At 49.2% G+C, this 24,062-nt stretch overlaps 1 protein-coding gene across 2 annotated transcripts in view; it reads right to left on the bottom strand.

Annotated features, from left to right (window-relative positions):
- Positions 1 to 3,166: 3,166 nt before the first annotated feature.
- P3H2 (prolyl 3-hydroxylase 2) overlaps positions 3,167 to 24,062 on the bottom strand; it is a 65,419-nt gene continuing 44,523 nt past the window's right edge. For both annotated transcript variants that reach the window (XM_042042257.1, XM_042042256.1), the window contains exons 2-15: positions 19,869 to 20,015; positions 18,753 to 18,942; positions 15,877 to 16,008; positions 14,620 to 14,762; positions 13,138 to 13,227; positions 12,614 to 12,654; positions 12,042 to 12,136; positions 9,260 to 9,387; positions 8,622 to 8,717; positions 8,381 to 8,531; positions 7,747 to 7,864; positions 7,510 to 7,585; positions 6,484 to 6,624; positions 3,167 to 5,411 (exon numbers count right to left, since the gene is read on the bottom strand). In XM_042042257.1, coding sequence (XP_041898191.1) covers positions 5,319 to 5,411; positions 6,484 to 6,624; positions 7,510 to 7,585; positions 7,747 to 7,864; positions 8,381 to 8,531; positions 8,622 to 8,717; positions 9,260 to 9,387; positions 12,042 to 12,136; positions 12,614 to 12,654; positions 13,138 to 13,227; positions 14,620 to 14,762; positions 15,877 to 16,008; positions 18,753 to 18,942; positions 19,869 to 19,970 — 1,596 coding nt within the window. In that variant the 5' untranslated portion in view covers positions 19,971 to 20,015 and the 3' untranslated portion in view covers positions 3,167 to 5,318. The remainder of the gene's footprint in view (positions 5,412 to 6,483; positions 6,625 to 7,509; positions 7,586 to 7,746; positions 7,865 to 8,380; positions 8,532 to 8,621; positions 8,718 to 9,259; positions 9,388 to 12,041; positions 12,137 to 12,613; positions 12,655 to 13,137; positions 13,228 to 14,619; positions 14,763 to 15,876; positions 16,009 to 18,752; positions 18,943 to 19,868; positions 20,016 to 24,062) is intronic.

Genomic DNA, 24,062 nt, shown 5'->3' with positions numbered 1-24,062 from the left:
ATGGCCAGGCAGCTCTCTGAGTCACCTGTTTTGCTTTCTCAAATTCCTCTAGTGTGCTGCACTTATTTTTTGTGGGGTTGGATGATGGCCAGGAGGTTGGGACGTGCTGACATTTATGATTTTTGTTTTTCTGCATAACAAAAGTTTTGCTAAATGAGAAGGAAACAAACTCAGTGCCAGCTTTCACCATGTGTTTAAAACAAGATAAAAGCAATTCTGGGCTGGCCGTGGTATCCTCTAGAGCTGTGGAGACAGCAGTTTCCACTGGGGGGATGGTCAGGTGGCCCACACACACTGCACCGTGCTCCCAGAGGATACTGGGGAGCTCTGTTGCTCTCAGGGACATCTATTGGACCTGTCCATGTGGAGCCCCAGGCCCAACGTGAAGGCAGGGCTGTGCTTGGGGTGAACAACAGTGCAGGATCTGACTGTGCATGGCTGCCTGTTGGTTCTGGTGCTCTCACTGACACCAGGGCATCCCATCTGTCTGGGTGCTGGTGTGGAAATGGGCTGGTGGGAGGAGCAGCACACATCTACATGGGCCCATCCACACGTGGGGAAGAGCACAGTGTCTTGGGACCTGGCCAGGGTCATACCCCAATGCACAGACAAGCAGGAACACTTCCCCCAGGAAAAGGTGGCTCTTACAGTGGGGTGTGGACATAAGGAGCAGTTGTGGAAACAAAAGACATACTTCTTTTCTCTTTTAATATAGTTCTTCCCCGAAGCAGGACTAGCCCAATTTTATCTCACTGCCAGCTGTTTTGTTTTCTCTCCCCTCCCCCCTCCCCATCCCGGCTGGGCAAGGGTGTGGACAGGAGGAAACAACCTTTTTTTTTTAATGACAGTTTTTCATGGGAAGATGTTCAGCTGCCTGTAAGTGCTCAGGTTGGCTCTGCCCAGGCGTAAGCAGGAAGGATGAGCAGGGCTCAGTGCAAACTCCATCTCCTTGTTCTGCCCACATCTTTTCCCTCTTGTTGGAGACTCACTGTCCACATGGCCCTAAGCCTCCACAACAATATTGGCAAGGTTCAGTTGCTTAAAATTAATGCCTCAGAAAGTCTCTCAGGCTAATGCCTGTGGAATGTCCAGGTTTCTTTAGACTGCAGCCACTAGACAAAAAGAGGTTTAGGTATTTCAGCCTTGAGTGTAGATTCAGCAACTTGTAAGTACCCACAAGTCTTCTTTTCGGGTGATGTTTCAGGGGTAAGCTTTTGGCTGGAGAGAAGCTTTCTGCAGCCACGTGGAGTAAGGCATTTACAGCCCAAGGGGGCTCAGCCTCAGACTTTCTGCTGGCCTCTCTTGGAGGTTTTTTACTTACACAAGGTGTTTTCCATGCTCCTACCCTCTGCATAAGGCATCAGGTACCTTGCTGGGCTGTCATGCCTCCTGTTAGCCACTGCTCCCCAAGCCTTGGTGCTTTTGCTCTCACTGGCTCTTCACACTCTGTTGCTGAATCCCTGGCTGCAAAGTGCAATCTTGTCCTTAATGCAGGCATCATTTCATCTGTATTGTCCTGAAATATGACTGACCTCCCTTTGCTGAGACATGCCTGTGGCACAGAGCAGGCTCCTCCAGTGCCCCCACAACCTACAGCAGCTTTGTGTAATGGGCAAGTGAACTTGGCTTGGGCCCACTTGGGCATCAAAACAAAACAAAACAAATCCTCTTGGTAGTAAAGGTCCCCTGGCATGGAGTAACACCATGCAGGCTTCGCTTTCAAAACCACATCCACACCCAAACGCATGCACACACACACAGAACCACCTCAGCTGTTGTTTTAAATACTTTTAAATTCCATTACATTTCCTTTATGGGGAGTTGTTGGTTTTTTTTCCTCGTTGACTGTCATAAATCAACCCTACTAATCCCACTCTATTTATATTATTATTATTATTATTATTATTATTATTATTGGGAAGGGCATGGCAGAGTGCACAAGGAACTAAGGCACAGTTCAACCACCTCCATCTCCAAAAGGCTCCTGTTGCTGGTGATAGAACTGGGGAATGTATAACACATGACCAACACCCACCTGGGTTGTGCTTCTCTTTGGTGGCCAAGCCTTGGCTAGAGGAGCTCGGAGCTGGCCTGGGAGCCATGAAGTGTGCTCTGGAATGCACATCAGCTTTGTGCTCAGTGCTGTGACTGCAGGCACTGCCTCCCTGCGGAGCTGCTTCACGATGGGGCTTTGGGAAGCAGCAATTACTAGACTGGCAGGTCAAGAGAGGAGTAACAATGTGAATTGAAGTAGGAGGAAGCAAAAATGTAAGTGCAGGTTGTCCCTGGGGCATATTTGACCAAGGAGGAGTGTATATGTTCAGTATTGTCATCAGCTTTCTTTTCACAGGGATGCAGGTGCTCTGAGGCACTCTGGATGTGACCCTGACAGCTCTGCCAGATACCAGGCCCCTGCATCAAATCTAAGAGTTAAAATTAATTTCTCAGAGTCCAAGCCACCTTGGTGACAACCCATCCCACTTGGATACAAGAACCTGTGTTGTATTTTACCCCAAAGAGCTCTGCCACTTGCTCCTGTGAGGCTACAGAGTGCAAATAAACTTGGCACCCACCTCTGCTGTTGCAGCAGAAATACAGATCAACTTCTGAGCTAGACTTTGCCAGAGCAGAGAGCTGGAAAAACAAACGGGAGAAGTGCCTTTGACTCACTGCATTCCCATTTCCTGGCTTCAGCCTGGCTCAGGCTGCCAGCAGGTCCCATTGGCAGAGCAGTGCAGTGAACAGCATGGCCCAGGCAGCACAGAGTCTTTTCCCTTCTTGGGGATTCAGGGGCCATGTTTGCAACTGAGTCCTGAAATATTGCATCCCCCTGAGGCTGCTCCATGGTGCTGCACCAAAACTGTTTCACTGAGGTGTCTGTGGCCCTGCACACCCCAGCAGTGCACAGGGGCTGTGACTCCCTCTGCTCACCAAACTGCCTGAAGCATGTCCACGGTATGGAAGTTACTGCACAGCTGGATACAGAGCAAGGGAGATGGACAGCCAGCCAGAAGCCCACACACACAATCCACGCTCCTCCAGCATGGAGAGGGGGCTCTGCTCAAAGGTCTAAGGCAGGAAACGCCAAAGGGACAGATACCATCATGAAGCAGGCCCCAAATTCCTTGGTCTATCCAACATTTCACTGAAGAAAGACAAAGACAGGCACAGATGTGTTTAGTTTATTTTCCCTGGATTTAAACACAGCTCTGGCTGACCACCACAGCAGCAAACAAACCATGACCTGTGCCAGCCCCTGCACCTCCTCACAGGAGAACCAGCTGGTGGGATCCCTGGGAGGGCTGGGGCTGCACCGAGGGGCAGCTCTGCAGGATGCACTTGGGTAATGGTTGTTGGGGGATGGCAGCACAGAGCCATGCAGAAGGTGCAGCATTAGGAGTCAAGCCTTGGATGCAGCAGCGTGGTGCATGTGGAGAGACAATGAAATGGGTGTCAGCTCTCCAAACTGAACAGCTGCCCTCCCCTCCTTCCCCCCAGCTTCTCCTCTGGCTGTTTTGAAAAAGGGGAGGGGGCGTTAAGCACTTACAGAAGAGGCACTAAAACAGGGAAGGCTCTTTGAAGGCAGAGACCTGGGGCAGTTCTTTAGGGAGCCCACATGAGGAATCTTTTCAACCATCTTCGAGGAAAGGAGATAACCTCAAAGGAATAAGCAATGCTGGTGGCTCAGAAACACCCAGAGCTTTTTCCTCTGCAGATTCAGCATGGAGGAAGTGCAGCAAAAGACTCTTCCAGCATTTTCTAGGCGGTAATAGTGCCCTCTTCACAGTCTGGGCACTAGTTTTTCCAAATGCACAGAGTTCCCCCCTGTCTTGCCCAGGACCAGCTTTTGAGGTGGTCTCTACAGAAGGACAATCCTTGTTTACAGCCTTTGCAGCCAGTGACTGGATGGGAAGAGGGGGCTTCTGAGCCTGGGAGGTTTGAATAGGAACAAGCTGCAGGAGCAAAGAGAAAAGACAATTCTCTATTGCAGATTTTAAGTCCTGGGAATGCCAAAACTGGCAGAGGGGAGCAGAAAAGGACTGAAGAAAGAGCCAATGCAGCAGGCAGCTGAGCAAAGCTGCTCAAGGATGTGAACTCCAGCAAAGGTCCCTGCAGTGTTTTCTGGATAGATTGCAGCCTTGCAGTAATTTCAAGGTTGCTAAAATCTGCCTTTCAGGAACTGCGTTCCAGCAGCAGCAGCAGCTGCTGGGTCAAAGTAAAAGCTGTCCTTAGGTCTGGGACAGCAATTCTGTGGCTCAGTGCCTGTTCTGATTGAGATGGGGCTGCTCTGATCCCACACACAGGACTAAATTTAATAGCTGGGGAGGGATGATTTACTGGCTTAGCAGCAGTTACTTGACTACTTGCAAAAAGTGCTTTCACTGCAACAGGCTGGGTCAGAACCACTCTGAGCAAATAGATACTACTACACCATGAACATCTGCTGCTTCTGCACTGCCAGGATGGGAGGATGCAGCCAGGACACCCAGAGTACAGAGCTGCACCATGACCATCCAACACCATGGTTCTTCCTAAGCTGCTTTGCAACAGAAACTTGGAAATTATGACTACAAACTTTGGGTTCTACCAGAGGCAGACTGGGCTGGAAGCTCTAAGTATGCAGTGTGAAGCAGCATCCTTCATGTTCCCAGGCCATTAGCAAGAGAAGGGACTGAACATGAGTGACAGACCCTATTTCACCAGAGTCAGCTGCAAATCACATCCTTTCATGCCCGTGCACAGCTCATGCCCCTGCTCAGCAGCTGATTTCTGGAAGCTCTGCTCAGAATTAATGCCCAAACACCAGCTTTGCATGGCTACAGAGGTATCTTCATTTTGCTAGGATTTGGGTTTTCCTTTGTTTTTTCCCCTTAAAGGCATATTTCAAATGGTGAGGGACAATCATTACTCCAGTTTTTGTGCTCCAATTTCCCCTAAGAGGAAGCAGGAGGAGGAAGACTGGTGCCTTAGGACACCTGAGACATTTCTTCAGCAGATGCTAAAGAGAAGCAGCTATTTTTGGTTGAAAAAGAAAAAAAAATAGATTCTCCGAGGGTGTAGAGTGGGCCTGAATGAGTCCTGAGAAGTGCTAGAGAAGAACAGGGAATGCTGGAAGCAGAGTCAGCCCCACCAGGAGATGCTGGCATAAGGATGAGGGTTCCAGCAAAAGCTGTGCTAAACACAGAAGAGGCACTCCTGAAACTCCACAATCATATTAACCTGTTAATTTATACAGCATCTCTGTACAAAAATAGAAGGGTTCTAATAAGAATAACAATATTAAATAAATATTTAATAGAAAAAGTCTTTGGCCTAGTTCATAGCTCATCCTTTGGGTTGATGTTCATTTCACTGGGTCCTAGATGCTCCTGGTCCAACATTGCAATCACTTCATCTGCCTGGATTCGTTCCTGCAAGAGGGGAAGCGATGAAATGGTAACAGCACAGCTTCAGTGCCTGCTCCAGCTAATTCAGTGAGGCTCAGGCTGCTGGGAGGACATGCAGCAAGGATTTTACCCCAGAACCAGCAGTGTAGGTGAGAGGATGGGGAGAGCCTGGGACTCGAGCTGGGGATTTCCTGGGCAAAATAAATCAAATCCTTTCCCACCTCAATACCCGATTCTCTCCTCCCTGCAGGGCTGCAGTGGTTGGGGCACAGCTGATGTTCTGCAGCTCCCTTATCACACTCCACTAGCAGCCACTGCTGCAGCACAACCTCCTCCTGTCCCCTCCACTGATTTCCAGCTCCCTGGGCAGGGCTGATCTCCTACCACACAGGCACCAAGGCTGGAGGAATTTCTGCTAGTGTAAAAAATCTGAGAGACATCGAAGTACATGGCTGAAAATAAGCTTTTCCCCAAACCTTGCAGCCCACCTCCATCACAAGGGAAAGGAACGAGGGTTTCGCTTTCTCAGTGCATTTAGTTTTGCTTGGTCTTGTATCTTTTATTTCTACAGACCAGAATTGCTATCAAAGAGAGGCAGGGGCTGGAACAGCAGCTTTTTAAAACAGAATGTGGAGGGTGCCTGGTGAAAGGCATCACAACCCAGATCTTGCAAGGCACCTTGGGTGCCCAGAGCCATGGACTTCAGGTTGCCAAAATGCCTATGAGCGGACTTAGCAGCACGACTCAGCACAGCACTCGGAGCTGTGGACGGCTCTGGAGGAGCTCCCCATCCATCAGGCTGCTGCCACTAGGTGTCAGAAATGGCCAGCCCAGCCCTGCACGGAGCCCTTCCATGCCCCACTCAGCACCCCAGCCCAGCACTGCACCCCACGGGCCAAGGGCAATGGTTGCCCAGGAGCAGGACTGGCAGCAAAAACCTGCCCCAGGGCCACCAGCTCATATCACGGGAATGCTGCTGTGGGAGGTGTAATGGGAGGAAAACAGATGGACTGGGACTGGAGAATAAGATGGTCCTGGCTCCTGTGGGATGCTGGCTATGCCCCAACTCCCCTCACAGCAGAATGGAGGGACTCACCAGCTCTCTGTAAAGAGGGTCCAAGGTGAACCAGAGAGCCACAGCGCACCGCTGGCCTTTGGTGACCGCCTTCACCCCGTGGGGGTTCTCGCCACCCGACGAGAAGCTGATCATTCTCCCACACTTGGGCTTGATGGAGGCCTGCAGGGAAACAGCAACAGCAGGCTGGCAAGGAGCTGCACGTGCTGGCTGTGGCCAGGCTCACCATGGTCCAGGGCCTGGGACCTCACTGGACATCCCTTTGCATCGCCCCAGGACCTGCTCAGCTGCTCTGGGGAACATGTAGAGCTCTAGGCGTGCCTGGGAAAATGTGTGGAGTAAATAGGCAGGTGTGAAGCTTGCTCCTGCTGGGCAGACATCGTGCAGAAACGACAGTGGCATGGAGTCTCTGCAAAACTATAGCTGACCACCTAGAGCAAAATGGGGCCATGGTGTAACTCCAGGGACGTCCAGGGTAAGCCTGGCATGGCTGTGAAACATCTCTTTCTTTCTTCTCTTGGCAGAGCCCACAAGAGTCCTGCAGGACCTCAGGAGGGAGCAGAAGTGCCAATCAAATCGACCCTCAGGCACTTAAGTAGACCCAATCTACCCTCCAGCTCCTCCAGAGACCCCAGCAGGGTGCCCAGACGTCTGTTCAACCACAGAGTGAGTGCCCAGCTTCCTTAATGGCCACAAACAGAGGTGAGGGCTCATGCCAGAGCCACATCCCTCTCAGGGTCTGATGTCCATCACGGTGACACACTCTGGAAGAAGAAACTTGGATCAGGCACTGCATCTGTATGGAGGCACCAGTTCATGTTTGACCACGAGATGGGGTGGCAGCTCAGCAGTCCTCCAGGCAGGGACAACTACCAGCCATCCCTTTGCCCGCACTGGGGGTGGGGAGAAACAGAAGGTCTGTGCTCCTCTGCAGCAGGATTTTGTATGTGCTGTTTGCAAGTTAGGAGCTGCAGGCTGCCCAGGGAAGTGCAGAGCCCTCAGCATGGACTACTGAGGAACAGCTTTTGGCCCGCAGCACCAACTCACCGTCACAGTTTTGGCATCCATCTCAGTGAAAATGAACTCGCCGCCTTCGAAATCTGCGTTCATGTACAGGAGGGCACTGGGGGAGGAAGTGGGAGATCCCCGTAAGGGCAGCACTGGGGAGGTCTCAAGGCTGACCCCCACCTCGTGGACAGATCCCACACTGCTCCACTAAGCCACAGGTGGGGGACAGCCAGAGGGAGAGAAGTCCCTAGGGAGATTCCCTCCCTTCCTTCCTACCTGTAATCCCGAAAGGTATAGGCAGGAGGCTCCTTCCAGCACTCGTTGGCCTCGGGGTCCAAGAGGCAATTGTCAGCGTGGATGGGATGGCTCAGATCATTCCTTCTCTCCTGCTGGCCTAGGCAGAACCATGTGGAGGAAGGGGGAAGGAGAAGGGGTGGATGAGATGGAAATGCCATGCTCTGTGGGGTCTCATCATGGGGTGGGAGCCTACCCTGACCCCACATTGGATGATGTTCACAGGTGAGAGAAGGAAAGGAATGGCTGGGGAGAAAAGGCAACATCTAAGGACTCAGATCTGCACAGGTCTGCCTGTTCCTTACTGCAGGGAAGCGAGATGGAGAGCTGGGGCTGGGGTGGAAAGGAGAAGGGAAAGACAGAGGAGGCAAGAGAAGAGGGAGGAGAAAACAGAAGAGTTGCAGACATGAAAATTAAGAGACATAACAGAAATGAGCTCCTTTGGGACAGCAGTGCCCACTTTTTGCTGCTGTGGGATGCTGACTTTGCCCAGCCCTTGGCCACCAATTTAAACATCAAGCAAAATGGAGCTACTCTGACCCCCATTCATAAAGCCCCCACGGAGGGCTGAACCCCTGCCATCCTCCCTGCTCCACTGCTAGCTCCAATTCCTCACCAGAGAGGGCGGTGCGGCACACCAGGTGTGTGTAGGAGAAGTAGAGCGTGGAGTTGAGCTGGAAGTAGGACTCGACGATCCTTCGAGCCTTCTCACTGATGTCATAGAACAGCCGGGCACTCTTCAGCGGGACACGGCCCTCGTAGCCATACTGGGCAAGGAGAAAGGCCAGAACGGGTCAGTGTTATGTGCAGAGTGGGAGGGAGGGCACGGGAGGAGGAGAAAGAAGAGGGAGCTGTACCTTGAGGGCTTTGAGGACAGTGGCTCCTTCAAATCTCTCATTTGGGGTGTGGGGGGAGGTTTTGCCCCTGTAGCCATCTCCAGCCAACATGATCCCCTGGAAGACATGAATACAGATGAGGGGTGAACTGGTTTGTCAGGAGAGAGGTGTCTGCAATGGAAGCACATGGCAGGCACCCTCTTACCCAAATCCCCCAGGGCTGCATTCACTGGGCCAGGTGAGTTGGGTGGGAAGGTGCTGCAGCTGTCTGTGAACAGGGATGCTGGATATCAACCACCCACCTCCTACCTGGGGATGTTCTGGCACCCTCAGTCCCTTGCCAGGCTCAGTTAATGGTGAATGAGAAGGCTCAACCAGACTTGTGGATTAGCATCCTTTGGGGTTGTGTGTAACATGGAGGAAGAGCTCCTTCTGCCCAGGCTCTGTCTTGCAGCGTGTTCGTAAGAACAGCCCAGGATGGAGCAGCAGCTCCCGTGCTGCAGTTATGGGTGTGCTATGGGGACAAGCATCCACCTGCTCTCCACAGGCATCCCGGCATCAGCTGTAACACCCAGGAGCAAGGCATAAACCCAGAAGCTCTCCAGAGGCTGGTCATACATTCAGCTGTCACACTCAGCCCAGGGCCACTGCCTACTCACACTGGCCACCCTGTGCAGCTCCCGGCACTGCTCCTCCGAGATGACGTTATCCAGCAGCACTCGCTGGGTGCCATTCAGCTGCTGAGAGTTGTAGACAAACTTCACATCGCTGTAGAGAAGGGGGCCCCCTGAGCAGAGACACAAAACCATCCTGCTGAACATGCCCTGGCCTTGCTGACATCTTGTACAGTGGCTGGAGGCCAGCTGAAGTCACCCAGGTGCGCTGACAGGCAAAGAGCTCCACAGCAGAGAGCAGAGTTTGGCCTCCCATCAGTAACATAAGAAAGAGAAGCAATGGCAACACATGGAGATGAAACCAATTTGCTGCAGGAGCATCAGCATTTTCTACCATCTGAACAGCTGCCCTGCAAATGCAGGGACCACAGCCTGGAAACACCAAACCCCAGGGGGACACAGGGAGAGATACGGACAGTGGCTAACTTGGCTCTCTGGCCCAGCCGTCAACACCATCAAGGCTGTAGGCTCCCATTGCATTTGTGCTGTGTGGATCCTGCTGGCTTGGCATGCAAAGCCACTCTCTGCAACTGTCATCAGTGTTTTTTGTCTTCTATACAGAGAGAAAACCTCACGTGGTGCTGAGCTTGCAGCAAGCCCTGCTCTCCTCCAAGAATGGGGGCAGGGAGTGGGTGAGCCAGAGCACTCTGAGGACAATCCTCCTCCACTGAGGCAAAGGAGCTGCCATGGCTGTCCCTGCCATCCCTCACATCCTGCCTCTGAGCTGCCTCCCTCTGCCTGCAAGCTTTTCATGAGAGGTTCCAATCCATCCCCATCAAATTTGACTGATCAAAAAACCAGAGCAAGGCCCCTAAACCACCATCTTTTGAAGTCTCTTTCTTGCATCTCCTCAAAGAGAGAAAATGAAATGAATGGTAACAATAAAAGCCTAAACCAGACGTTTCTCCAGGATAAAAGTGAAATACATCTAAACTGTGGGGAAAATTATTTGTTGTCACAGAGACACAATGAAATAGAGGAAACAGAGTCACAGAGCTCCTCTCACCATGTGGCACTACGGAACTTCTCTGTGACAATGTTTTTGTAACTTTTCTTGCCTGTTGAGTCAAAACTGTGTTCTTGGCAGGTTTCCTTGGCCCATGGAGGACACGTAACACCCACAGAGCCCTGTGATTAGCCCACAACTTTATTTCTGAAGAGTTAGGTTTCTTGGAAATGGAAAAGATGGGATGTTTCTGGCGTTCACTGTGCTGATTTTGTTGCCTGATAACCACACTTATTGCAAATGCAGCTGGATCAGAATCAGGATTCTCAAATCCATACTCCTGGCACGCTCCAAATCAGTGCTGTGTTTTCCAGCTCAGATGTTCTTCCCCAGCCACAGGCACATGAGGGATGAACATGGGAAGCATCACTCACCACTTCCAACATTTCTTCTGTTCCTCCCAGGGATCCAGTGGGCCAGCTCTGTGCCATGGACACTGAACCCTTGTCCCACACTGACAGTGTGCTCCCGCCTGCTTTCCTTGCCTCCGCCTCCTCTAAGCATCAGCAGAGAGACAGGCCTGTTCCATGTCTCTGTGCTCTGTGAAAAACACCCCAAAGAAACTAACGAATTCTTTGGACTTTTGGGAGTGAAGGCATTGGCAGAAAGGAGGAAGGGGGGAAGGGTAGAAGTATGGAAGAGTACAAAACTAAAACAGACTTTTTTCTTTCGGCCTTTTTCCAAGTAAAAAGAGAGAAAGAAAAAAAGACAACAGAGAAAGGCAGCAGCTGGATGGACAAAAATCCCAGTTTCTTTTTGAATGGTTTCAGTTTTCTTTGTAAACAAAAACATTCTGCAAGTAAACCAGAATAAGAGCATAGAGAAAAATAAAAACAGAAAGAAGGACTCTGAAATTACTTGGTTATAAATGGCAAACAGGCCAACAAATGTAATTCAACCAGCTCTTGGCTTAAGCAAGATCTTTGGGATCTTACTGTGGTATTTGCCTATTTTATGTATGGCTAGAGAAGGGATAACAACACTCTGAACACAACACTGAGCAGTTGGACACAGGCTGGGGAAAGCTGTGAAATTCCCCAAAAAGCGCTACCATCCATTGCATTAGAGGGAGGTTTAATTGCCTGCTGCTGTGGAGCTGGCTTGCTAGAGACACAAGACACCTCCTGGCTTGAGACCCTGTTGTTTTGCAGCAAGGACTCTGCTTTGGTGCTTGGCTACAATATTGTTTTTCAAAATTGTTATGGGGAAAAATCCTGTCTTTAGTAGAAGATGCTATGGTATTTTCTGTGGTTGCTGAAAATGTGCTGAAATCAGTTGAAGTGTCTGCTGACAGGCTTATAAACAAGTGATTTCATGTGAGCTAAGACATGAAATCATAAGCTAATACAGTGTGATCCAGCACATTTAGCAAAGCATCAGGACCAGATGCTTCCAGCATCCCTCCTTCTGCAGCCTGGACAACAGGGAACACGTTGATCTTAAAAGCACCAAAAGAGGAAAGACTACTGTGTGCTGGTGTCACTTTCCCCATGGTGAGGAAGACCCAACCTCCCAGCTCCACATCTCAGGGCTCTGTCACCTCAGCAGGTGGGAAAAACACGTCCAAAAAGCAGTGCCCTGGGATCCACAGACCCAGAAATGCTGTGGCAGCATGAAGACTTCTCTGTCTCTTAAACAAAACTGGAACTCCTTAAATAGGAGTGGCTCTCATTGCTCAGTGGCCAGCCTTTGCAGTGTGTAGTCTCTAGCAATAGGAAAAAAACCATCCCGATTTTGTTGAAACATCTCCATCAGCCTTACCCTCCTTCAGCTCTCGATCTGGCTTTGGCATGGGTTTCTTTGTCAGGGACAGCCGGGGCCCATCCTCTGGTTCACTGCTGATACTTGATGGGACACTGAGGAGCAAAAGAGAAGAGGAACATCCCAACTTTGGCCACAAGTTCTTGCACTTGCACTTTTGCACCCTTTGGAAACTAATACACAAAACCCCCAAACAGATCAGTACTTTGTACAAATGTCACAACATACAAGCTGAAGCCCTCACCCTGTCCTGTGGCAAACATCTGGGAATGGGAGCAACAGTTTCCACCAGCAAAGCACAGACACCAACAAATCTGACCAGCACCACTTGCCCCATCAATCAAATTCCCTCCAGACCATTGCTGGTTTTGAGGCACTCAGCTAAAATAAGGTCCTTGTGGGAATGTTTGTAATGGTAGGGGGCAATGGGCCCTAGTTCAGCCATGATGGTGAGCTGGGTGGATGGGCAGTACCCCCGAATGGCAGGCTGGTACCCCACCATGAGCACATCCCCTTGATCCCACCGTGGGGAATGGCAAAGCTGCAGCTCAGCTGGGGTGACTGTGGCTCACCTGTGCTCGTCCTGGCGGGGGCCATACCTGTTCCAGTAGTTCTGTGGGAAAAGAGAGAGGTCAAACTTCTTAATTTAATGCCCAGCCAAAGCCAGGGCATTACCCGCTCTGCCTGACTCCCAGGAACATCAGCCAGCCTCTCTGGATCCATCCCACACAACTTTGGGCAATGGCCTGAGGTCACCAGATTGAAAATGTGAATCCAAACTGGCACATTGTGATGAGTACCTAGGAAGCCCAGCTTGCCCAGGCATCTCTGTCTCACCCCATCACCATGGCAGTGGCTGGGACTCAGACAGACCCCATGGCAGGAGAGCTGGACGAGGCTGTATGTGCCTCTCCATCACCCCAGAACTGCCTGCCTTTGCTTTGCCACCACTATTTTCCTATAGGGAACAAACCAGGCCAAGACCCAGCTCCCGAGTCACCTGCAGAGGACTGGCTTTCTAGCAGAGGGGAGGGGGGGAGCTGGTCCTACAGCTGTGAACTCCTACAGGTCCTGCCACAGCACACCCAGGCATTACCGGCTCCGTGTAGGCGTATCCCAGGCCGGCCGCAGCCACCTGCAAGAGGTGAGACTCCAGCTTGTGGCGCCGCAGCAGCGTTTTTGCTTCCTGAAAAGAGAAGGAAAACAGGAGTAGTTGCACATGGCAAGCTTTTGCAAGACAGTGGCAATGCACCTCTGCTTCAGAGGGGTTTGGTTTCCATGCAATGCTGCAAAGTCCCGTGGGGCGAGGGATGCTTGGAGCAGCCCCAGGAACAAGGCTGAGGCACTCAGTACATGACAGAAAGTGTTCAGCAACTCATTTAGGAAGCCTGAATCCCCAAAACACATGTCCATAGCTGGAAGAAACTCCTGAGCGCCTTGGAGAGCCTCCAAATATCTGGGCAAAAGGCTGGCCAGAGAAACCCCAGCTGCAGAACAGGGGCAGGCTGATGGGGCAGGGACCCCGGCTGGACTGTGCCTCAGTTCCCCACATGGAGCCCATGGCCTGGGCCTGGGATGCACTCAGAGTGCTTGGATGGGGACCACAAAGCACAGCCAGCTGGAAATTGTCCATCAGAGGGCTTTATTTTGAATGAAAAGTCTGTAAACAAAACACTGGTATTTCTCCTAGAAAAGTATTGTGCAAAGCAAAAATCAATTCATTTGTTACAGAAAACTTCAAAATACTGTAAACAATTAAATGTTTTTGTCAACTTAAGGTTTTTTCCTAGATTCATTCTGTGAGGAAAAACAACAATTATTCTTGTTTTCCTTTTTATCAATTTGCTTTTATTTCTTAACACTTTACCAAATTCACCTCGATTTGCCTGGAAGTCAAGGAGTTCCCAAAGGAATGGAAAAACCAATTCCTGCCAACACTCTACTTATGGTGCAAGAGGTATGAACAGGGCTGTGATGGGATGGGAGGAACTTCTGCATGGTGAGGAAGGCAGCCCCAGGGCCACAGATAAAGGCTGCCCAGACCAGAGAGGAAGCCAGTCCTGCTGGTTGATGGAACACACACAGTTTGGTTATTTGACCCCAGCCTAACCCTGTGACAACAAAGCTACTCCCTGCAGGACAGGCTGAGCCCTGAACTCCAAGCTAAGACACTTGAGAGTAATGCTGGGATCCCAGCCTCCCCTGGGAAATATTTCTCAGCCTTTTGCTGGGTGTTTCATTGCATTCCTCCTCTGCGCATCCTCCGGAGCACTGGACAAGAGAAGGGTTTACACTGTTGGTCACTGCCCTCCCTGCCCTTGCTCAGGCTTTACTAAGCTGAAGTCCCCATTTAAAGCAGATCCTGTTCACTGGCCTCTCCTCCACACCAGTGACTCTGAACTTGAACTTGTGAACTTGAACAAAAATCACCACCTCAGCATCACCAGCGAGCCCAGCACTTCCACTTCTCTTTTCAAAGTGGTCCCACTGTGGGAAAGCTGCCAAGCTGCTTTTATTTTCAGCAGATTCTTTTACTAAAGCTTCCCACCAAGAGCTCTCAGGTGTCACTCACTCTCACCTTTCGGGGTTTGATGGTGGCTGGATCCCCTGTACCTTCCAAGAGACCCTCGTAATAACCTGCATTCTCCAGGACATCTTCATCATCCGGGTGGAAGAGCAGGTAGGACTTGGCACACTCCAGGGCTTTTACGTAGTCACCGACTGGGGAGCAACACAGCAGTGGTCAGGGGGGCACAGGGGGCTCACACAGAGCCCAGGAGGGGACTGCAGGGATGGAGGCACAGCCTGAGCTCCCCATCAGCTGAAGGGGCAGCCCAGCACTTCACAAGGCTCTTTTCATGCCACTTTGTCTTAACCACTCCACTTCACCAGCAAGAAAACTGAGGCACAGACACGAGACTTTTCTGCCACCATGCACAGATCAGATGGTATCCAAATGGGATCCAACTGGATGGGCAGGATGTGGATACTGTCTGGCATCAAGCTGCTTCTCATCTGTGCAGCATCTCTCAGGGCCCAGGGGGTTTTACCCACCACATTAAACCTCTAACTGGGCAGAGGAATAAAGAAGCCTGTACACCACACATGAAACGCTGCTGACTCCTCCTTCTTTCTTCCTACTGTGTTGATGAATGAAGAATCTTTATGTCCGAGTAGAAATTTTGACCATTGTGCATTCTGCCCTCTTCAGGAAAGAGCTCTTTGCAGAATCCTGAGAGAGCAGATTTCTATTTTCTTTTATATAACAGAACATAATAAAATAGCACACAGAGCCACACAACTGGCATTATTTTTTAGCACTGCCGACTCCTGACATTTTGCCATGCTGCCAGGTCCTGCGACTTTACTGCGAATCTTAAAATATTTGGCAATTGGCAAAAAATTGGCATCTTGGGATAAACTTGAGCTAATTCATATATCTCTTATATTTTAATTTAGAAAATTTATCAGTTCATTTCAGAAATTGTGAAACATATAAATCCCAAGGATTTTAATATCAAAAGCCAAATGAAAGGATCCTAAAAAACACGATTTATTTAAAGAACAGTAATGTTTAAGCTAAAGGTTGGTCTTTTAAAACCTGACTGATGATCTAAAACACCTTCACAAAACTACTTAATTGTATTTCAGTCAACCTGACTTTTGAAGAGACAATTTCCACTGTTATTTGCTTCTCTTTCAGACCACGTCTCTGCATCACTGTAGTGTGGACATGAGGGGGAAATTGCCTTACTCCCACATGGAACAATATAAACTTGCACAAAATGAACAGAACTCAGCCAGGTGCTACGAGGAACAGTACAAGAGCCTTTACCTCTGTAATAGGCAAACTGCAAGTAGTCATAATGGAGGGGAAGGAAATTTTCGATGGGTGAGATCCGGCCCGAACGTGTGGCGAGCTCTCGGACACAGTCGTGTTTGCAGGCCAGGACCTGCATGTAGTGATCTGCCAAGAAAAGAGGGAGAAGGTGGCCTGAGCTGAGAAGGATGGCGACAGTGCTGAGACAAGGACAGACAGAGGATAAAACTCCTGAGCTGAGGGATGTGCAACTCACACTGCTTTGGTCTGGCAGGCGAGTGTGCACTGAGAGAAAGGCTCCTCCCCAAAACCAATTTGAGAGAGTTGCAGTTACAGCCTTGCCCCCCTTGAGAAAGGCCTTCCTCCTTCTGTCAACTGTAGAGGGAGCTTGAGCATCTCTTTTGTGTGGCAGGAGCGCTGTTTCTGCCCAGGGAAGCTGGTGGCAGGGACTGCAGGTGGCAGGTAGCACTTCAACCCCAAGAGACAAACCCACAAAGCAAGCAGAGGTGTGAAGACAAGCGGCCACATGTGCTGCCACATGAAATCCAGCTCCAGACTCCCTTCCTTCACCTCATCTTTAATCCTCTCCTTTCCTGCAGCAAGGAAGGTCCTGTGAGGGCACGGGGAGGCTTAGCTAAGAGGGGTTGGTGCGGATTCTCCAGCACGGCCAAGCAAGGCACCTGCACCCCCTCCGAAAGGTCTGAGGTGCAAATCTGGGCAGCAGAAAACCCCATGTCTGCTGCTTCTCAAAGATGAGGTATCTCCCAGGGAATCACGAACACATGGTAAACATCTGCCATTAACAAAGTTTCTTAATTGGTGGGAGTCCACAGTATAGGCGTTGTACCAGCTGCACAGTTTTTAAAGCCAACACTGACATCTGATTCCATTTTAGAGCCTTTGCTGCAATGTACTTACGAATCTACTCTGCTTGCTCTGTCTCTGCACACCATTAAAAACCTTAAGGAACAAATACAGGCTCGAAAATAACCATGTGCTCAGCTACCAAAGCATTTCCTAGAGCTGCCATAAAAAACGCCTGAGGAATTTGCAATGAAATCAAGTGGAGACTCAGAACAGTGCCTATTTGCTCTTGACAGGTAGTCTGAGTAGTTATCTGACTTACCATACACACACAGGGTATTACATTAAGAAAAGCAAGAAGGGAAAGGACATAAATCATATTGTTGTAATTTAAAGCTGTTTAAGCATCCTAGATCCGAAATAATCCATCACTGAGAAGCACTGCTTTTTCTTGGTACTCTCAAAGTGCCCTAGAACTAGGGTTATATAGACTGGAATCAATTCACTGAAATGTATCTGTCCCTGGGGGGAAAAGGTGAGAGTGCTTCAACCTCAAGCAGCAGCACAGCAAAGCAGTTTGGGATTAAAGAGAGAAATGAGTTTTGAAGAAACCAAAACTCTCTTTTCTTTGTATATTAGTGTTCCCACTCCCTGTTGAAACATCTGTGCCTGAGTGCCTTGGACCAGGGGTGAACTTTGGATTATGCTGCCCTGGAAGGAACCACCGAGTTTCCAACAGGAAAGCAGTTGCATCACGTATCTTATTTCCCTCCCTCAACTCCCTGTTTTGTTGGGTACCTGAATGGTCCCGGGGTTTAGAGTTGTTATGCCCAGGCGTCCCTGGCCAAGCCACAGCACTTGCAGGGACCATCTGGCCTGTTGTCCCTCCCAGGTGATGTGCTGCTCTGAGCACCACCACACCATGACCCTGTCTGTGCTCAGGATGGGCCAGCACAGAAACCCCTCGGCTCACTGGGGCTGCACCCGGCTTGCCCAGCACAGGAACAGTTTGTCCTGTTCAAAGAGCAGCAGCTTTCAGTGAGAAGGATGCTGGGTTTGCTTTGCCACTGAAGACTGCTCTCTTGATGTGGCCCCTGGGGTCCTAGTCAGGGCTCTAAAAGCAGGTCTGATCAGCTGAGAGCCACACTGGTAGCAAGTCAGCCCTTCCAACACTTCTATTTTTCGCATGGGTAAACAAACCCCACCAGGGTAGCTTCCCGTCTGGTATGCTGGTGGTTTCTCCTCTTGGTTGTTTCAATTAGATTTCCTGTCTCGACACAAACAGAATTATGCAAACCCAAAAAGCAGTCTGCATCTGAGTGAAGTATTTTCCACACAAGAAGCAAGATTCCAGGGCTTGATGCTACTCCAAGACCATAAGCAGATAAATAAGATTTCTGTCACCAAACAAACCTTAATTTATTGCTCTTCCTTCCCTCCTGACTAATTAAATGTAATCTCATTTCTACTGAGAATGAACTGTTTTAATCCCCTCTGGCTCAGAGCCACACATGCAAATCTGAAGATTACATAGCAACGCTCAATTCTCTCCAGAGATTTCAGTCAAGATCATAATTAGGTGGGCCTCCACTAATGACAAATCCATCCTTTTGGATGGGGAGAAAATCCATGTTGCGAGCCTTTTTGGCAATTTTCCTGGCCCTCTGGAGCATGGCCAAGAGAACTCTGCTGCTCTTTTCATATGCTCTCAGAAACAGAAAACATAAACAAAGGCCAGCAATGTCTAGATCCCAGGGAGGTGTGCGAGACGTGTACAGGGGAAACGGAAGCAGTTAATGATAAAGCACCTAAACTTCAAGCTGTAATGGAAAGCTGCAAATGCTCCCACATCTGCAAATGCAATTCTTCTAGCCCAGCTTCCATTCAGGACCAAAATGAGATGTTCTAGTTCACTGTCTTCTGAGTTTGCACTTTCTGGGCTTCCAGGTGCCTCCTGCAGCGTTACTCACCAGCAGCAGAGATGGAAGGGAAAACACTTCACCAAATCCAGCCAAAGGCCCAAACTCAATAACTAAAAACATTTCAGGGCCAAGGGTGAGAATTCTAAAAATGCAAAAAGATCTCACCTGCAACAGCTTCGTAGAGACCAGCCTTGTAATCCAGGTACTCGTGCTCCTCAAATCTCTGCGGTCCCTCGCACATGATCTGGCAATCCTCATCCTCGGAGTAGTATCCTTTCAAGGCACGCTCCAAGAATTCAATGGCCAGCTCGTACTCCTCCCTGTCATAGTGCCTCACTCCAGCACTGTAGTCCTCCTGCAAAGTAGGAAGGCAGAACACAAACCATGAGCAGGCTACACTGCCTGGACCACAGCACCCTGCCCTTGCCACCTGTAGATGCTTCTCAAAAGAAGGAACAAGGGGGCAGGGACAGGACAATCTCTCCCCAGATACCTACCAGATATAATCACTTGTACCAAACTGTGTTTAAGCCATCAGTGGACCTTTGGACCATTGGAACCTACTAAACCTGCCTAAATGCTCTTCTCAACTCCTCCATACTTAGGGAATTCTCAGTGCCACTCCTAGATTATGCATTATATTAAAAAAATCCTTTTTTTCCGTTTTTACCCTCCCAACAAATAACAACACTGAATGCCAAGGAAAAAGATTGGTCCTGACCTAGGAAGATTGTTCTTAGAATGGCCCTTAATCAGCACCTCCATTAATTACACCAAACAGCCACTCCTGCTCCCTTGATTCTTGTGAAATTGGGAAGTTGGGGGTGGCCCTGGCATTTGTCTTGGGCTTTTGCTTTGGGGAGGTGGAAAAAGCTGACACACTCCTGCCTGCCACCCTGCACCCTCACCAGCACAGCCACTCAAGTTCATGAACCCCACTCAGGCGGGAGAACTCAGCTCAAAAGAAACACACAGGAGCCAAGATCTGTCATGGAGGCTTCCATCGAAGCTGTCTGCTGGTGTGTGTTCGCAGCCATGGATGACCCCCAAGTTCTCTGAAGAGGGGGGCCAGGCTGGGGATGTAGCAATCAAACAAAGAGCAGAGTGCCTTGAAAAGGCAGGAGCAGGCTTACCTCAAGGGAAAATGCTGAAAGGGAAAGTTTGTTTTGCTGCACTGGTAAGAATCTCCCCATTTATAGATGCATCTCTCTTGGCCTCCTAAATCTCTCCTCTCCAGACTTCCTGATACTTAAGCTGGGCACCTCTTCAACTCAGACTCACCATGTGCTGCCTGGCCTCCTGGTCAATCAAGCTGACCTTCCCTGATGTGGTCTTGTAGTTCTCGAGGTCCTGTTGTATCTCCATGTGCTCAGGGTTTGCCATGAAGAAGGTGTGAGCTGCATTTGCTGCCTCCTCCAGCTTGTTCAGCTGTAACAAGGTTAGAAAGACCAGGTAAGGTTGGTGATGTAGGAAGGTGAACACAGTTTATGCTGCATCCTCTGACATCCTTTTGACACCACTGGACTGGGAAATGATGGGATAACCAAGGAAAACCTGAATGCAGAGGCTAAAGAAAAAAGCTGAATTGAGAGGATAGCCCCATATAAGTGAAATGGAAAGAGCTGGAGTTGCTGAGAGCCAGATAAGTCACTGCAACTGGTGATGAGATCCAGCCTGTTTTCCAGCAGCACATCCTCTTAACGCAGCTGCTCCAACCACCTGCACAGTCCCAGGTGGAAAGATGAGATGGAGAGAGAAGAAGAAAGCAGCTGCTGAGACCGCTCTGTCTACAAGCCTTGGAGGCTGAGCTATGTCCAGGCTGAGGGCTTCTACTTGGAGATGCGGACTCAGAACCATTTATTAAGCTCAGCTGTGTATAGCTGCAAAAGGCCTGACTCTGCTGATAGTGGCAGAGGTATAAAGAGAAGTTTATTTTGGTATACCAAGTTATTTTGGGTTTAGAGATTCAGAACTGAGACCAGACATTAGTTTCACCCTGGAGAAAGCCTCATAAACAAACAGAACTGTTAGTGCTAAAAACATCCACGGCAGCTGCTGGGAGCATCAGGAGCAGAACAGATGTTCAGGTGAAACATCTGCATGAGCTAGCAGGAGAGAAGTCACTCAAGCACTTGCTTCTGAAAGAAAGCCAACACCACTGAGTACCAGCAAGCTGCAGTGAGGTCCCTGGGACACATCCACACTCTGACCCAAAAGTATCAGCCAGGGCCAGGCTAATGCTAGCCCTGGTTAGGCTGTGTCCAAGTGTTCTCCTTGACATCAAAACCCACACCAAGCCCTGTGCCAAGAGGCTGCTCCTGAGGCACCAGAGCCAGCAAGCTCAGGCACATCCATGTGACATGGTACAGCAGCTCACCTGCACAGGCACCCAGCAGACAAATCCCACCAGCAGAACGAGAACAGAGACCTGCAGCAAAGCATGAGCTTCACACCCTGCCATCCTGCAGCAGAGCAGACAGGCTCCAGGGTAGAGACAGTCCAAGAAGCACACAGGAATATCCCCAAAAAGAAGGTGAAAGCCACGGCATCCCAGCCTGCTCCCCAGGTCTGCACACCAAAGCACAGCTGTGCTACAGTGCCCACAGAAACGCAAAAAATTTGCCTTGTGTAAACTTCAGAAGTTTTTAAGGATTATCTCTGTACTGACAACATGTGCAGGGAAGCCAGATTTTACTGCAAAAACAACATCTATTCCAGTCCTTCATCTGGAGTTTTCCAAAGGACACCACTCTCCATAATAATCCCTTGGCTTTCCAGCAGGCATGAAAAATGACTGTAAGAAATTTTTAACTGAGACAGCACATAAAAAACCAAAACCCCTTCAGTGCAGAAGTATTTTTTTTTTTAAAGAGACATTCCTATTCAGAAACATACATTCCATTTTGAAACAGATCATTTCAACATAATTCCACTCTGGAAAAGTTCATTGCAGCTGGACACCATCGAATATGGAATAAAGGACTGACCAGAGCATCTCACAATGGGAATTTTCAGGTCCTGCTGAGTGTCTGCAGGAATGCCACTGCAGCTGGTAATTAGGACAGTCAAGATGGAACAAGAGGTTTGTTGGAGATACACAAGTTGCTGACCTGATCCAGAGGGCTCCTAAGAAGCCACGATTTGAGCTGCTTGGGGGAATTGCATTCCTTCACACCACAGACTTCTATTCACAAACAACACCCTGCCTGTGCAGATTTAAAAGAGACTGAAGGCATCTCAGAAGGGGAAGTGGTCCCTCAAGACACAACCTGCAATAGTCTGTTGTGGGATGTTCTTTTTCCCCTTAGTTCTAGATCCTTTCCAGAAGCTGTCAAAAACTGTCAGAGATCCCAGGATGGGCTTAGTTCTGGATAACATCCACCCCTGTGAAATGTGACAAGCCTGATTTCTAGACAATAGAAAATCCCTTTCAAACAAGGCTCACACTGTGTCTTGTCCTGCTGGCTCTTCACAGCAGAGATGACCTTTGGAGTTTGCTAAGCAGACTCAAAGCAGAACATTTCAACTCAACGCTTTTCAATTTATCATGTTCCATATTTGCCTTAGAAACACTCAAGTAACACAAAGAAGCCAACAGCTGCTAAGTTTGGGGGAGTTTTTAAGTGGGTGAGTGTATATAAAAGCAAAATTCCTAACTGGTAAGACACGTTCAGAGTCTAGCTCTGACATTAGTTATGAAACATTCTGGGGAAACTTTTGCCAAAACACTCTGAATTCACAAGGAGCGGGATATTTTGGTGCTTAAAGGTCTGGGCTGGGACTCAGGACACCTGGACTCAGTTCCTGGCCCTGTCACAATCTCACTGTGCAGCCACTGGAAAAAAACAATTTTGTTTTCTTTGTGCCTGGTTTTCCATTGTTTTAAGCTAATAACAATAAAAATAACAGCATTTCTCCCACAGAGTAGTAATTTTGTTTATTTATTATTGGGGGCCATAAGCATGTGCAAGCACGTAACACAAGGAGATTTTGATCTTTGTACAACAACTGCTGAATGAAAATCAGCAAGGAAAAAATGACAAATGTAGACTCACAACTTCAGTATGTGCTCAAAGGTCTGCTTGCTCACCCCACTGGAATGAGATCGCTGGACCATTGCTGCAGCTTTGCACCAAACCCTGTGTATTTCAGCCAGAGAAGACACATGAAATCAGAGCAGCAGCACTGAGAGAGCCCTGGGAACACCCTGCCCTGTCCATCTTGATCTTAACATGCCAACATCTAGAGCCAAGAAGGGGAAAACACAACACGTAAGTGCTGCTGGGTTCTGATGCTGGAAGATGTTTATTTTCCTCATTGAGATTTAGGAGTGGTTCATTTCACAGAAAAATAGGAAAAAATATTTTAAGCAGCAGAACCTCAGGTGAAAGAATTTCAGCAAACTGTAAAGGCTCAGTTTCACTTGCATCTGGGACAGTGCTGGCTGGGCTTCGGTGGGATTGTGGCTTCCAGCCTGCAGAGGTGGCTTGGATTAGAAAGGCTGCTGTAAGTGGAGCATTGTGCAGGAACAAAGGCTAGAGAAAGAACCTTGAGTGAGCATCTTGACCATCACTAGACAATTGAGCCCAATTCTCACTGATAGCCGTTGAGAGAATCCTTTATGGAGCCTCCACAGGCTGCATGGTGACACATAACATAACACTAACAGACCCTTACTGTTCATCATCATTCTGGGACCTGTTAAGATGTGTTTAAGTCAGCAAACTCCATGCTGAGCAAGCTGATTTGTACCTGTGATGCCACAGTCACCAACCACCTGGGCTTAAGAAACAAGCTGTCTCACTGAAACATGTACAACTTGCTGTTTGATTTTTCCATCACTTCGGCTGCTGTGTCCCCCAAAGAGAAACACAGAGGATTCACCTCATTGCTAACACCCACCCCAAACACCTCAGACTGGCTCAGCTCCATGTGCACATGTTCTGAATTCACACTTGCCTTCACTACTTGCAAATGAATTCTTACCAAAGCCCCTCTCATGCCAGATGCTCAGCAAGCTGGCACAAACTCCTGTCCCCTTCCCTAGGGAAAAGGCCTCACAGCAGCACCATGGCTTCAGATACGACCCAAAAGTTTCAGTCCTTTAAGTTTGCTCTCTGGAGCTTGGCAGTGGGGATAAGGAAGTGGAACAGGCAGGGTGCCAGTGAGACAAGCACTGCACAGCTGTACAATCAGCTCACGCAGCCAGGGCTGCCCTCCCACCATCACTTTGCTTGTGTTGAGCACTGACACACTGAAGCTTATGGGGAGAAGCAGCTGTAGCCAGAGCAACTACAGGTATTCAGCTGCTCCCAGCTCACCCTGAGCTTTTTACAGCAAAAACAAGGATGAAAGAGGTGCAAAAGTCAGAGGATTTTAGAGAGAATGTAGCCAAATCAAACCAATTCTGACTGCCTGAGATGAGAGGTCACAGGTGTGATATAACCAAGACCTCAGACTATTTTTCATAATGAG

Source organism: Corvus kubaryi, unplaced genomic scaffold (assembly GCF_017639235.1).
Source record: "Corvus kubaryi isolate FWS band 111438036 unplaced genomic scaffold, C.kubaryi_AGA036_p1.0 37397, whole genome shotgun sequence".
NCBI lineage: Eukaryota > Metazoa > Chordata > Aves > Passeriformes > Corvidae > Corvus > Corvus kubaryi.
This window is presented reverse-complemented; position numbering and strand designations above follow the sequence as displayed.